The 15578-nt window shown below is 35.5% G+C and overlaps 1 protein-coding gene across 2 annotated transcripts in view; it reads right to left on the bottom strand.

Moving 5' to 3' along the window:
* Positions 1-4346: 4346 nt before the first annotated feature.
* The window catches only part of LOC144443205 (nuclear cap-binding protein subunit 1-like), a 60651-nt gene continuing 49419 nt past the window's right edge, over positions 4347-15578 (bottom strand). For both annotated transcript variants that reach the window (XM_078132600.1, XM_078132601.1), the window contains exons 16-21: positions 14916-15009; positions 12572-12675; positions 11343-11448; positions 7198-7326; positions 6675-6788; positions 4347-5847 (exon numbers count right to left, since the gene is read on the bottom strand). In XM_078132600.1, the coding sequence (XP_077988726.1) occupies positions 5734-5847; positions 6675-6788; positions 7198-7326; positions 11343-11448; positions 12572-12675; positions 14916-15009 (661 nt within the window). In that variant the 3' untranslated portion in view covers positions 4347-5733. The remainder of the gene's footprint in view (positions 5848-6674; positions 6789-7197; positions 7327-11342; positions 11449-12571; positions 12676-14915; positions 15010-15578) is intronic.

The following is a 15578-nucleotide window of genomic DNA, read 5'->3' as shown; positions in this document are numbered from 1 at the left end:
CATCTTCGGAGTCACGAGTCACCGCATGCAGCATAGCAGGCAACCCTCACGTTGAACGACTTTTTCCGTCTTTTTTTTTTGTTTCACTCGCTGACATTATAATTGCGACTTGCTATCTTCAAATGAAGGAGACTTTCAAGACTACTGTTACTCGCGGAAAATGCACAGTGCAGGTGCGCACTTCTTTTGTACTTTCCCGCGCAAATTTTTTTAATTTGCTGCAAAATGTTACAATTTTTAACAGGACACATTTTAATTCAAAGTTAAGCCAGTGTACAATAGCGATATACGATACATATTAGCCATGAGTCAGTGTACAGTCACTTTAGGGGCGACGTCAAAAGATCGATGTTTACAAAAAAACTTAATTGCTTTAGTTTGGGGGTGGGGGGGTTTTGGCCAAATTAATTTCTCAACCGTCAAAAACGATTTAACGTCATACTTAGCAAATTTAGTACGATTTCAAGGCTGCTTTTACCTGTAAGGGCGGCCCTTTTTATTTTTCTGTTTCTCATCTCCCGACCGACCCTAATTTCCAGCTCCGACGTTGTTTTTTTTATTTCCAACCGACTCGGCCCATGAGTTCAACACAGCAAGACTGTAAGGTTCAAATGAACATCGAACGTTCCTCATGGCGTCTTAGACCAGTGTATGTTCTGCCGAGGCCACGACCTTGCAACATTGGCCCCCTAAAATTACAAATGACGCAATAATTTTCCCACCTTGCGCCGCTTTGGCACATTCATTTTACGGCAAACATCAAAATTATCTAAGTCCAGGGCCACAAGAAGTATACTGACTCCGTGAGGGAAAATTTTGTTGTCACTTATATAAGATACAGTGACAACGCACAGTTCTATTGGTAACATACAAAATGACAAAAAAAAGATCAACTTTGATAAATTTAATCTACAAATTGAAACATTAGAGGGAGTAGATGATCGACGAGACGTCGAAATGGACGTCTCTCGTCACATGTTTTGTCTAGCTACCATCACTGTCGCGACCTCTGACCTACTCACTGACGTGTACGAAACACTGAACTTGCTACCGGAAATCGGAACATCTATCTGCCACAGCTCAGAAGCCTTAGTAAACCAAATTTATGGGACAGGTTGTGATTTTCATTTGTTGATGGGTTAGATTAATGGAAACAAAATGAGTACATGTGTATTTTGATTCCGAAAAAGCTGTGTTAGACTATTAGGGGATCATGTTGCATGATGTTGACAGTGACACATATGTGAATGTTAGGCACTGACTGAATCAATGCGTGATCACTGGCATGGCCATATAGACGGCCGATGCATGTGCGCCCGGTCATGGTCAGACATGAAGAATGAACTTGTTGTGCAAATCAGAAAATAATTACAGTGGTATTTACAAAGCATCCTAACTTTGACGTTGATAGTTTTAGTTCACGATTTCTGAGTTTCAAGGACACCTAATGTCAGCTTTCCGTATCAAGTTTACAGTATGTAACTAATGCTGTCATTTGATATCACAGGACCAAATCATGATACACAGCCAGTAACGGTAATTAATAAAAAAATAAATTATTTCAAAGTTTGTTTGACTGTATTATTTGTAAGTTTTTCGTTCACATTTGGTACTTTTTAAAGTCAGGGATTTTTTTTTCTTCAAAATGTTGGTTTTTCTTAACCTCGTCATGAATTTGAAGAGGGAATGATATTAAAACACAGCAGTGTACTAACAGTTCTACAAATGGAACAAGTGGTTACAAGATTAGGATTTCTCAAAGTTTTTATTCAATCATATGTTCCCTGTGACTTATTTTGAAGTTGTTCTTTGTCTTTGTCTGAAAAAGGGAATTATAAATTTGAGCACTGCTATTCATGATATTCAGATTAAAAATTGTGACTACCTGGCTGTCCAATCTTTCAAAACAATATATAATATATAGAAATGACTTAAAAATACATAATCTTAATTGCCTTCTTTTTCTAAGGTGTAATGTGTAGTCCACAATTTTCAAAAAACAGCTTACTGGGAACTGTTATTATGAATGGAATTTTTTTATGTTCTTAGGTAATAGTCTATGTGTAATGGAATATCTAAGACCACAGTATCTTTATAGTGGTCTGAGGTAATATATATGAATATTTCATAGACAATAATAATTGACCCCACTCCCTGTCAAATGACCCCACTTTTTGCAAACAAGGGGCCTTTGTCCCCACTTGTTGGAAACCTTGGCAGAACACTGCCGTCTACCCACACCCCCACCCCCTTTGTTACGTCGGAGCAGCATGTGTCTTTCGTGGCTGAAGTCGTTGAGGTTTGATGAGGGATAGGGCTCGAAATTAATGCCGCCGTGTGGTACATTTTGCTGCAATGTAATAATAGCTCAGAATATTTCTATCATTTTCAAAATTATGCTTAAAATTGGTAAAAGTCATACTGCATTCCTCAAAAAGTTACATACTAAAGTTCAAATTAGCGATGTCAATGCCACTTTGATTAATAGGACGAAGTGTAATAGTACTCCTGATAAAATCATACAATAGTTCCTGGCTACAGATATACACCCATCAGGATGATAAGTATTCATCTTCTTACAAAGTTATTCTACGGACTTGTCAACCTTGCTAAAATGAAGGAAAGAGACCTGTAACAAGGAATTCAATAAAGAGAAGAGAAAAGAAGTTGTAGAGAGACTGACAGGACAGAAAGGACAGAGAATAGAACTGAAAAAATACAGATTTTTTTCCTTGCCCCCTTTTTTTATTTCGCTCGCCTGACTATTCCACTGGAGATGAGAAACAAAAAAAAAGATCACCCTAACACTGCGTACACTCGGTCCGGTTTATCAGCGGTATACGGTTAAAATGGTTTGCTGTTTTTATTTATAATTCAGTAGTATATTGTTACGTTGTTTGAAAGTGGAAGTATACAGTATGAGTCTGAAACGATTTTCAATTTTAGGTCAGTTAAGTTAGATGGGGGGGTGGGGGGGTCTGGGACCTAACTTAAGCAATTAAGTTAGATATATTATATTGAACTTTTGATGTTGCCCCTTAGCGAACTATCCATTGAAATCGCGCATGCTAGGAATCGTCACGTAAATAACGATTTTAATAGCATTGCTATGTATTCAAAAAGTAGTTTTTTTTCTAAAATCTCAGGGGGGGGGGGGGGGCAGCTGCCCCCCCGAAGGCTACGGTACTGTACACACAGGTAGACACTTTGCCATGCCCATTAGATGTAATAGCATTACTATACTATACTATACTGTACCTCAGTTCAGTTGTGCTAAAAATCATAACATGGATCTAATCCAGTGGTTGTATCCATTGAAGAATTTATGAAATTATCAACAATAGAGGAATTTCGAGACACGAACATACACACAGTATAATAAAGTTGGTGTAAAGTTAAAACACGTAAAGAAATGCAACAGGAAAATGTTCCCCTCTGCATTTACTCCATTTCCTTGTATATGAAACCCTATTATGTTTTTTTCCAAATGCCAGTCTACATCCTGAGGGGACTGTGATTCTGGTCACTGTATTTCTATGGTAATTACTTTAGGTAATTGTATACATTACCAAGGAACCAATAAAAAAACACTCTGATGATGAGAAAAAATCTGGACAGGAAGTAAAGTAGAATTATTATGTCTGTTGTGAAGCTTCAAAGAGATGTAAGTAAATGTGGCTCAATAGACAGGCTGAATATGAAGGCTAAACATTGGAAGTTCTTTAAAAGATACGGAAATAATTAGTTTTCCTGTGCATATTACCATGGCAACCAACAAAAACGTGTGATGACCAGAAGCAAGTAAAGAACAAAGAGGAGGAATAGCATTATTATGTTACTTGTGAAAAGATGTAAATGATGTGGCTAGAGAGACAATGGATACAAGTAGCTGTTCATAAAGATAATAAAGTAAAAATTTGTATAGCACCAAAATCCAAAATTCTATTCCCATAAGGGATTAGTTTTCCTTTGCGTGTTATACTATGAATGTGTTTACGAAAATGTACTGGGTGTGATTTAAAGGAGAAGTCCATCTAACCATATCTGTCATTCATATACCCTGATACTGCCAATCAGCATTTTGAAATACAATCAAACATATTAAGGTTATGGAACTTGAAGATTAGAAAAAAGGACATGTTGAGATAAATTACTGCAGCACCTTTGCCACAAAAGTTTCAAATCTTTCCACAACCCTGTGTCAGAGAGTATTAAATACATTCCAGCAATATACAATAGTGCCTTGATATTGTTTGTGATGAGAACATGTGATAATTACTTGGCAGGTAATATAATATAAAGTACACAGAAATAGAGGAAATTTGACATGTATTTCACTTACTGTATTAACATAAAATACCAATCTAAACCTATAAAAAAAACGACTAGTAGAAAAAAACTAAATGTATAGCATCAATGACTAAAACTGCTGAAAGAAACAGAAAAAGTTCAATTCACATACATTACACATAATAAATGTCTTCTACTATTGAGCACCATTTCAATTCTCTCCATTGTTATGTTTGTCGGCAGGTACTTTACTTTCAAAACTGAGTTATCAAACATTTTGATGACAAAGAAAACACACATCATTAAAATCTGCATCATAACATATACAAAAGTAAAACCACCAAATTTTCTTCAATTGACATATAAAGATATAACAAACAAATACTTTGTCATACATCTCTCATCAAAGGAAATTCTTCTCATTTCATTTTAAAAGATACTTGTCCTGTTGTGCATGTGTTATTGTATGTATATTTTTATTTGCATGTACACACAGTTCATCAAAAAATATGACGGATTCTGTTCTTGGTTTAAATTTATTGGTATGAAATTCAATCATGTATGGGACAAATACAATGTATGCAAAGTTCACCAATGATTGTGTTATTGGTAGACATTTTAAATTTAAGGGAACAAAATTTGGATCATACATGCATCAAATAAAACTACTTTGGTTACAGCATGTTCAACACTAAGACATATACAATGGCAACACTGAATATTTTCAACTGACAACACAATACAAAACTAAGGGAGTGACTACAGTGATACCAAGCTAGTGATACCTGGCTGGCAAATCATCTTCACAAATAAAATTTAATAAAGAAAATGTCATTAAAGGGACAGGGGCCAATGTGAGATATTTAAATACCGATGTAAAACTCATGTAGTATTGCAGTCATGTTGACCTATGCTTTGAAGTGAGTAAAAAATCAGCTTATAGCATTGAGAACTTTATATATGTGTATTTTTCTCTATGGTCCTAATGTCAACAGCAATGTATTGGTACTCCTATAAAAGAATCATGTCATTGATTGATTCATTTATTTATTTCACCAAACTTCTATGCTACAAACTCATGGTTACCAATGATGGTTAAAATAGATCGTTGTCCATGTAACATGATTCTTACGCCAGCCAAAGATAGCAAACAAAGATGATATGGCCTATGTTCCTTTAAAGATAGCTATGTTGGGCAAGTACTTATTGAAATATCATAGACTGGTGTGAATTGGTTTGCCTACAGTGTCTACCTATACACATTACAGAATTGCTAAAAAAAAAAAAAGGGTTAAATTACTGGTGACTCAATTGAAAAAAACTTCAAATACTAGGTTCCTATGCCAAATATTTACTGAACAACAAATTTATTATTTTTCCTGTTATAATTGTTACTTATTGATGTGATATGTTTCACAAATTTGACACATCACATTGTTAATGTTAGAGCCTGAGAGCTCTAAACTGTTGGAAAACTTCTAGAATATGTTGGTCAATATCACTGGTGAAAAGCAATGTCTCCAAAGTGTTGATGTACTTCTCAACTTGTTCATGGTGCTGTGGGGATAAAGGAAAAGACAGAGAAATCATTTGATGTAGTATGAATGTGGAATTGATGTGTCTACTTGTATATATATTCTGGTATAGTGTGTATGTGTGTATGTCATGTGTGTGTGTATGTATGTACATATGTATGTGTTTGTGTGTGTATGTATGTATGTATATATGTATGTGTGTGTGTGTGTGTGTACATGTAATGTATGTATGTATGTATGTATGTATGTATGTATGTATGTATGTATGTATGTATGTATGTATGCATGTACACAAAAGAGAGGTTTAGATACACGTTAGAACGCGTACGCCTACGGGAGCATTATCATGCAGGCGTATAAGTAATGACGCGTACAAAATTGTGTTTAGTTATGCGTTCTAACGTGAAAAACAGTGGAATGTTCGAAAGTGAACGTGCGCGTTGACATCTTCTGTCCAGAAGGCCAGATACATGCCTTTGATTTCTAAATGTGTCCGTATTTTTGCCATTTTTCCTGCAACTACCCAAACCAAACACCAAACAATTAGTTTAAAGTTATGCTTCAGAACTTTGATATAAAAAATACGACATTTAGAAGACGAAAATGACAAAAACTCAACACGTATTTACAGTTACGTGTAGACCGCCATTTTGACGTAGCGTCTTTTGATACAGAACGCCTGAGTTGCTTCGAATCACGTGACTATGACGCTACACGTATAGAACACACATAAATACGCGCATCTAAACCTCTCTATTATGTCATACGTAATACCCGAGGCTGGGTTAATATCTCTTATGTGATTATAGAAGAAAATACGCACAAGTTAGACATTCCAGGTATACTTACAGTGAGAAAAACCTGTTGAAGACGTCCTCTGACTTGTTTATACCAATGTGTGTTGAAGTCTTTACTCTCGTTATCACATTTCACAAGATGCTCTGTCAGAATAATGATGAATCTCTGAAATAACAATTAATTACACCATGTCACATTTCAACAAATAGAATCTATAACTATCATAACTAGCTCAATGATCTCCGTCATGCTCACATCTCATGGGTTTCATAGCATTGTATATCTTGAATTTGGCCTATTTTGTTGGATTCTAAATTAATGTTGATATTATTTGCACTTCTATTTTACACATTTGTACAGTAACCCCCTGAATTTTGTCTTGATTTTAACTGGAAAGGAATAGAGGTTTCCTAGAACAAAATAACCGTCCAGTAAAAGTTACAGAATTTTATTTTTACTTTTCTAATACATTAAGATAGGTAGTAAATCAGCTGATACAATATCAAGTGAGATCACAGTGCTAAATTGTCGACACATTTGTGATAAAAGTTATCAATGTTTATTACGTCAGTACCTGAAAGATGATCAGAAAGAGGTTCTTTTGTTCACTTTGAGCCGTTTCTAGCCTCTCCTGTAATCTCTCAGCTTGTTCCTCTGATGGCATATCTGTATCACTATCTTCACTATCACTACCACCACGGTCCTAATTCAAAGAAGAAATGGCCATAAAAAATGTCATCTATCAAAAAATATACATAGACATGTTAATGAAAATTGACCAATGTCAAAAATATATAGACCACTTCAGTTGTGCTGAAAATATACACAGACATGTTAATGAAAATTGACACCCCTAAATGCATCCCAAAGATTTTTGACCAAAAAGACACATTTTTAGCCCTGATTTGCATATTAGTGATGGAATCATCATGTCATGAACAAATCTTAATCTACAAACACCCCTAAGAACATTCCTACCAAGTTTCAGAATGATCAGCCCAGTAGTTTTTGAGTTTAAGTTTTTGACCCAAATCACACATCAGTGGTAAGATCATTTTGATTTCAATAATTTCTCAACTAGACACCCAAGGTAATACACCCACCAAATATCATGGTAATGGGTCTGATGGTTTTTGACTTTAAGTTGTTCACACACACACACACACACACACACACACACACACACACACACACACACAATTGAAATTCTAGATCAAAACATGTTAGAAGCATACAGTAAACTAGATGAATTTTACATCATTTTAGCTGGAGATTTCAACTCTCGTACTGGAGATTTACATGATTATATTATTCAGGATAGTGACTCCTGGGTATGAAACAGATGAATTTACTTACACAGATAAACACAATATCTAGTCAATGCCTTCACCCACAGTCTACACAGATAATCACAATATCTAGTCAATGCCTTCACCCACAGTCTACACAGATGAACACAATATCTAGTCAATGCCTTCATCCACAGTCTACACAGATAAACACAATATCTAGTCAATGCATTCACCCACAGTCTACACAGATAAACACAACATCTAGTCAATGCCTTCATCCACAGTCTACACAGATAAACACAATATCTAGTCAATGCCTTCACCAACAGTATACACAGATAAACACAATATCTAGTCAATGCCTTCATCCACAGTCTACACAGATAAACACAATATCTAGTCAATGCCTTCATCAACAGTCTACACAGATAAACACAATATCTAGTCAATGCCTTCATCCACAGTCTACACAGATAAACACAATATCTAGTCAATGCCTTCACCAACAGTCTACACAGATAAACACAATATCTAGTCAATGTCTTCACCAACAGTCTACACAGATAAACACAATATCTAGTCACTGCCTTCACCAACAGTCTACACAGATAAACACAATATCTAGTCAATGCCTTCACCAACAGTCTACACAGATAAACACAATATCTAGTCAATGCCTTCATCAACAGTCTACACAGATGGCATGTCACCTTGGTGTCGCTCACCTTGATATCATACATTTCATGAATTATTTGAGTCGTTTGACATGAATTTATGGAACATAATGAGGGTGACACTTAGTCTTGCTGCTAGACGTTCGGGCTTTCTTTCGATGCTATATCTATAAGCGAACGAAGTTCGCATGTGAGGGCCTGCCCGAACAGTCTAGCGAATGTCATTTTCAGACCGGACATTCCATTGAGATTACATTGAGCGGTGGGTTGGGCCATCTATGCATATATATATACTTTAATATATTCAATAACCTATGACCTCGGGGAATCTCTGCATGCAAGTGTTGACAAACACATTTACGTCATTACTATGGCTTATCGGTTTATGGTAATTGTGAGTTTGATGAGTGTGTAGACGTTGTCATTCACACATTTCAGTTAACGCATTGGTGGTTATTTATACAAGCCCCTCCTTAAGATGAATATGCATGAAAATTTAGCTATTGTCCTCTGTTTGTGCTTGTCGCTAATACGGTTCTCTGATTGGCAGTTATTTATATCCTGATGACATTCGCTAGACCTCGGATGTTCCATCCTCGATATCGTTGTTCGGCGGTGTGTCGTATTTTATCGGAAGAACATCCGAGGGCTAGCTGATAGACTAGGTGACACTGAGCTTGCGATTAAGGTGTTGAATGAAATATTTGACTACATGGCTATAGATATGAAGACTACTCAAAGAACGCCACACCACATACACCACAACAACCTGCTTGGTGGGATTCTGAATGTCAAAATGCAAAGAAAAGAAGATATAGCATACTTCATAGATTTAGTTGTTCAAACTCTGTGCGAGATTTAGCCAATTATAACTCATCAAAGAGGGAATTTAAAAGGTTATGTCAGGTAAAGAAACAGAATTTGCAGAATATACAAAAACAAACATTATTTATGGCAAAACAAAATCCTAAAGAATTCTGGGGGTTGTATGCAATTTCAGGCGTACAGTACAGTACAGTCATCTACTGATATAACGGCAGATAAATGGCATGAGTATTTTCATAATTTGTGGAATAATCCACCAACAACAACTCTAAATCAAGAGTTTCATGATTCTGTTATGGACTTCCTTCATCAGCATGATAACCAATTTGATGACTATGTTGAAGATGTACCTCCAACATTAATTCTGAAATTTAGCAACTGGAGATTACAAAGGCTATTAAGAAAATGACCAGTAATAAAACTCCAGGTGGCACTGGTCCTAATGGTGTAGTAATTGAAATATTTAAACATAGTTTAGGTCAAATTGGTCTGGTGCTACAGCAATTATTTAATAACATTTTCTTCACTGGCTCTTTTCCTGCAGCTTGGTGTAACGCCATCGTCACCCCATTACATAAAAAGGGATCTTACTCTGACCTGAATAATTTTTTATTATAGAGGTATTTAACAGCTATCTGTATTGGGAAAGATTTTCATGAAAATCTTGGTGTAAAGAAAATAATGTCAAACATGAAGCTCAAGCAGGCTTTAGACAGGGATACAGTACAATAGATAATATTTTCACATTACAGTCAGTGGCAACCAAATATCTTACTTTGAAGGGAGGTAGACATACTGTTTGTTCATACATTTTTCTATTAAAAGCTTTTGACTCCATTCAGCATGATTTCTTATGGATAAAAGTGATAAAGTGTGGTATTCGTGGTAACTTTCTAACCATTCTTCGTTCCGCAATGTACAGTAAACTTGAATCGTGCTAGTACAAACATTCTTACAGAATGTTTTAAATGTACAATCAGTACCCATCAAGGTTGTATGCTCAGTCCTGTACTTTATTCTCTTGTCATCAATGACCTTGTACAAATTACACCAATGAAAGTGGCTGTGAGGGTATTTTTATTGACAAATACCTACACAATTTAAATATGTTAATGTATGCAGATAATGTGGCTGAATGTTCAGATTTAGCCATACATATTCAAAGACAAATTCATCGACAGCGTTTTTGTTCCCATTGGGTTTGAGTGTAAATCTAAGCAAAACACAGATCATAGTACATGTATCAGCTCAAATACCTTGGTTTAATACTCTCCTCTAGATTAAGCTGGAATCCTACAAAACAAAACCAATCTGTACTTGGCAAAAAAAAGCTATATTTCAACTCCAAGAGCTGATTCGTAAGCTTAGAGGACTCCCAAATGTGGATGTTTTTAAGCTTTTTGATACCATAGTTGCTCCAATTCTTCTGTATGGCTGTGAGATCTGGGGTTTAGAGTATTCTCAACAGATCAGCCACTAATTTTTAATACTATTAATTAACCTAAAGAATGAAAGCCTGAGTGTGCAATTCAAACTTGGCATGATGAAATGACATCCACCCCAAAACTGCAAACTTACTCAGTCAACAGATAAAAAGGAACTCTGTGATTGGTCAATTTGCTGCTGGATAATAACAAGTTGCAACAGTTTAAGAGCAATCTTAGATACATGATTTTCAATGACTTTGCTTTAAGGCATTGATGGAGAGACAGATATCATAGTTGTAATGCTTTGATTATTCAAGCTGGGATATTGCAGGACTAGCTGGAAGATAACCAGTACTCCTCATCACCATCTTACACCAATGTATATTCCTTATCACCAGCTTACACCATGTGTATAACTTTCTTGTAAAAACACACACCATGGGACTTGAAAATTGCTAAAATTTTTACAGATATAAAAAAAATAAGAGACTGAATACTTACCCTTTTGTCCAGTTTTGTTCTGGCCTCATGTAGTTCTTTCTCAATTTTGTTGACATGTTTGTTCATTTTTCTGATGGTGGCCTGCATCAGTTCCCATACATAGTATCTGCAGTGTTTTGACAAATTCAGGCAATATTATTCCTCAATGTTAAAGTAATGAGAACAAGTCTTCATAGAAGACATATCTTCCCCAACTGGTGTGGCAAAGTTATTGTGCAAATTTTAACTTTGTCTTTAGATACAAAACATCACAATTTATAGACCAATTTGTTACTTGACCTTGAAAATAAAGGTCGAAGTCAAAGGTCAAGGTATAAGAAGAAAGTATACTTTGCTTATATGGGTAATGATATTTAAATAGAGTCTTACTTAAGTTTTACTACCAAACTAGTAAAGTCTAACAGGCCACGCCACTAACTATAAGTTTTACTACCAAACTAGTAAAGTCTAACAGGCCACGCCACTAACTATAAGTTTTATTACCAAACTAGTAAAGTCTAACCAGCTACACCACTGACTATAAGTTTTACTACCCACCTGGTAAAGTCTAACCGGCTACCCCACTGACTATAAGTTTTACTACCCACCTGGTAAAGTCTAACTGACTACCCCACCGACTATAAGTTTTACTACCCACCTGGTAAAGTCTAACCAGCTACCCCACAGACTATAAGTTTTACTACCCACCTAGTAAAGTCTAACCGGATACCCCAGTGGCTATCAGTTTTACTTATCCACCTGGTAAAGTCTAACAGGCTACCCCATTGGCTATAAGTTTTACTACCCACCTAATAAAGTCTAACCGGCTACCCCACTGACTATAAGTTTTACTACCCACCTGGTAAAGTCTAACTGACTACCCCACCGACTATAAGTTTTACTACCCACCTGGTAAAGTCTAACAGGCTCCCCCATTGGCTATAAGTTTTACTACCCAACTGGTAAAGTTTAACCAGCTACCCCACAGACTATAAGTTTTACTACCCACCTAGTAAAGTCTAACCGGATACCCCAGTGGCTATCAGTTTTACTTATCCACCTGGTAAAGTCTAACAGGCTACCCCATTGGCTATAAGTTTTACTACCCACCTAATAAAGTCTAACCGGCTACCCCATCGACTATAAGTTTTACTACCCACCTTGTAAAGTCTAACAGGCTACCCCACAGACTATAAGTTTTAGGTAAAGTCTAACCGGATACCCCAGTGGCTATCAGTTTTACTACCCACCTGGTAAAGTCTTTGGCCATATCCTTTGAAAACAACCAGTTTGCTACAGATGCACAGTCCACAATCTGTGTCCGCAACATTTTGTCCACCAATACAGAAATCATCTAGAAGATTTATAAAAGATTTCCTTCATTGATTGGCTTGCAATAATTTTACATATAAACACAGATTAATCAACCTGACAAAGATAAATCATTTTGTAAAACTGCCTTTGAATCACATCATAATTTTGAAATAACTCAGGAAATGTTTGTTCAGTTTTAAATTTTAAATCCTGTACTTTAGCACCCTAACAATATCTGATACTTGGGTCAATTCAAAATTCTTGAAAAAGAGGTGTGAAGTTAGTTGAAGAGTAAAGCCCTTTTTGTACTTATTTAGTACTACTACTAATACTTTGGTTCATGTCATTAATTATACCATATACACAAGCCAGTTTGAACACATTCAAACAAAAATATGGGTTTTTATGCAATGGTTGTTCTTTTTCATGAAAACTTGTGTTGATGTCTATGTAGTTCAGTCAATACTTGAAATGTCAACACATACCAAATAACCTTCGTTTTTCCAAATATAACATTATTAAATAATGCTTGAGGTGTTATTCCTAAATATTTTCCTTCTTTCATTTGCAAAATTCTCATGGCCTAAGGGTTTTGTCACTATTTGCCTTTAGACTTGTAGTGAGAGGCTCCATAGGTCATTCATGTTTTCCTTGGCTGAATAAAGACATATGTAACTAGCTCCACTACAAGAATTCAAGGTCTATGATCTGTGCAAAAATAAACAAACAACACTCACAACTACTGGACATTTATTCTGATGTAGTTGATAACCTGCATATCATCATCCTAGTGATGAACTTATTTCCCTTTACCTTTATCTCCTGATATTCATTATCTAACTAATTGTTTGCCACAGAAAACTGTTTACATCTTTATAGCCTTAACTATAGAACCTAGAAATTGTTCGCCACAGAAAACAAATGTTTACGTCTTAGACTTAGCACACCTAAGAATTGATGACATGAGAACAATTAGGATTCTGCTAGATGGAATACTTGACTGTTGTGGACACTCCTAGTTATAGTCATTTGTGTATAGTGAGTAGTAAGCAGGTAAGGAGCATTCAAGAAGTTTAGGTTTTATTCAGGCAGTAAAAATGAGGACAATTCACGATACAAGCAGTTAGCTGACAATGAGTAATTTAAAGGGGAATGCTACTTCAGGAAATAAAGACATTTCTGCAAACTTTGGGTTATAGAGAGTCACTGTATGATATTACATCACTTACATTATACGCAATTGCCAAGAAATACAAAGTGAAAATTATTGGCTGTACATTGTTTAGTGGTAGCCCTTATTAGCTGTTGCACATTGACTCATGGAGGCTAGCCTATAAGTATGGAATGGTTGAACACTTCATATTCATGAGTATGGAAGAAATGTCGAATCAAGTCATGTGTGGAAATTATGTACTAGGCAACATAACACAAGACAACTCAGGAATATTCAATGCACATGTGTTCCATACTCATGAATATGCAGTGTTAAACCATTCCATATTTATGAGGATAGCCCCCATGAGACAACATATGACCACCAGTAAGGGCTGCCACTAAACAATGGACAGCCAATAATTTTTTACTTCATATTTTTCAGCAATCGTGCATAATATAAGTGATGTAAAATCATAAAATGACTCTCTACAACCCAAAGTTTATAAAAAACACCTTTATTTCCTGGAACAAGTATTCTCCTTTACAGGAAAGTGGTTCTCATTAAAGACTTAAGTGTAGTATAAATCTTACATGACTCATGAATGCCTCTGTGTCATCTCAACAATTAACAATTTATTTTTTTGACCCTGACTTGGATGATTATGTTGAGGTGACTGACCACCTAACTGATAGTCTAGCAGCAAGATCACCTATTTACTGACTGCCTCTCTCCTATACTAAATGTATATAACATTGATGTAATGTTGCAACCAAGTACCACGGAAAGAAATACATTATGTATCAGGTTTGAGTCATTTACACAAACAATCCATTTCTGTTAGTATTTACTTTTCATAGTAGTCATTCATGACATTTGCGTATGTCAGGTGTTACTTTTAGGCTAAATTTAATACATCAAATTGTAAACATGCAGCCCAATTACTAATTGCCACAATACCTCTCCCAAGAAAAAAGGCTTTCCTAGTGAGCTAAAATATTAAAGAGATTTGCAATTCTTGTTCCGATTAAATTTATTTTTGGAGCATCCAGAAACTCCTGAATGTGGGTCACATAGACGTCATAAAAGTGGTGAAATAGACTTATTTAATAATACAGGAAACTTACCTGTTGATGGTTTTGCCAAATTTCATACACTTTACTCAATAAATACATTTGACTTTCTTCACTTTCTGCCAAAGCTTTAAAGACTGAGTGAAACCTACACAAAAAGGTATTAAAAAAAGGTTTATTACATAGGGAAAACAAGAGTAATTTGTTTAATAATACCCAATGTCTGTGAATAGTAACGTTGTCTTAAATAGCCTATCATTTTAGAAACCTGGTACATGTAACAGTGTGGAGAAATGTGATAAACTTTCATAGATTTCGACGCTGCACCATGATTTAGTTGGGAAACCATGGTAACATGAAATTTGTCATGTTTGTTAAGGTGCATAATTTGTGACATTGGTTAAAATGTGTTGGTTAGAACAGGAACTTTGTCATGTTGGTTCAAATACATAATTTGTCACACTGGTTAAAACATTTAATTTGTCAAGTTCAAACGTGTAATTTGTCACACTGGTTAAAATGTGTAATTTGTCATGTTGGTTAAAATGTGTAATTTGTCACACTGGTTAAAATGTGTAATTTGTCATGTTGGTTAAAATGTGTAATTTGTCACATTGGTTAAAATGTGTAATTTGTCACATTGGTTAAAACGTGTAATTTGTCACATTGGTTAAAATGTGTAATTTGTCATGCTGGTTAAAATGTGTAATTTGTCAC

Source organism: Glandiceps talaboti, chromosome 12, assembly GCF_964340395.1.
Source record: "Glandiceps talaboti chromosome 12, keGlaTala1.1, whole genome shotgun sequence".
Lineage (NCBI taxonomy): Eukaryota > Metazoa > Hemichordata > Enteropneusta > Spengelidae > Glandiceps > Glandiceps talaboti.
The sequence above is the reverse complement of the archived record's forward strand: the minus strand, read 5'-3'. Positions and strand labels throughout refer to the sequence as shown.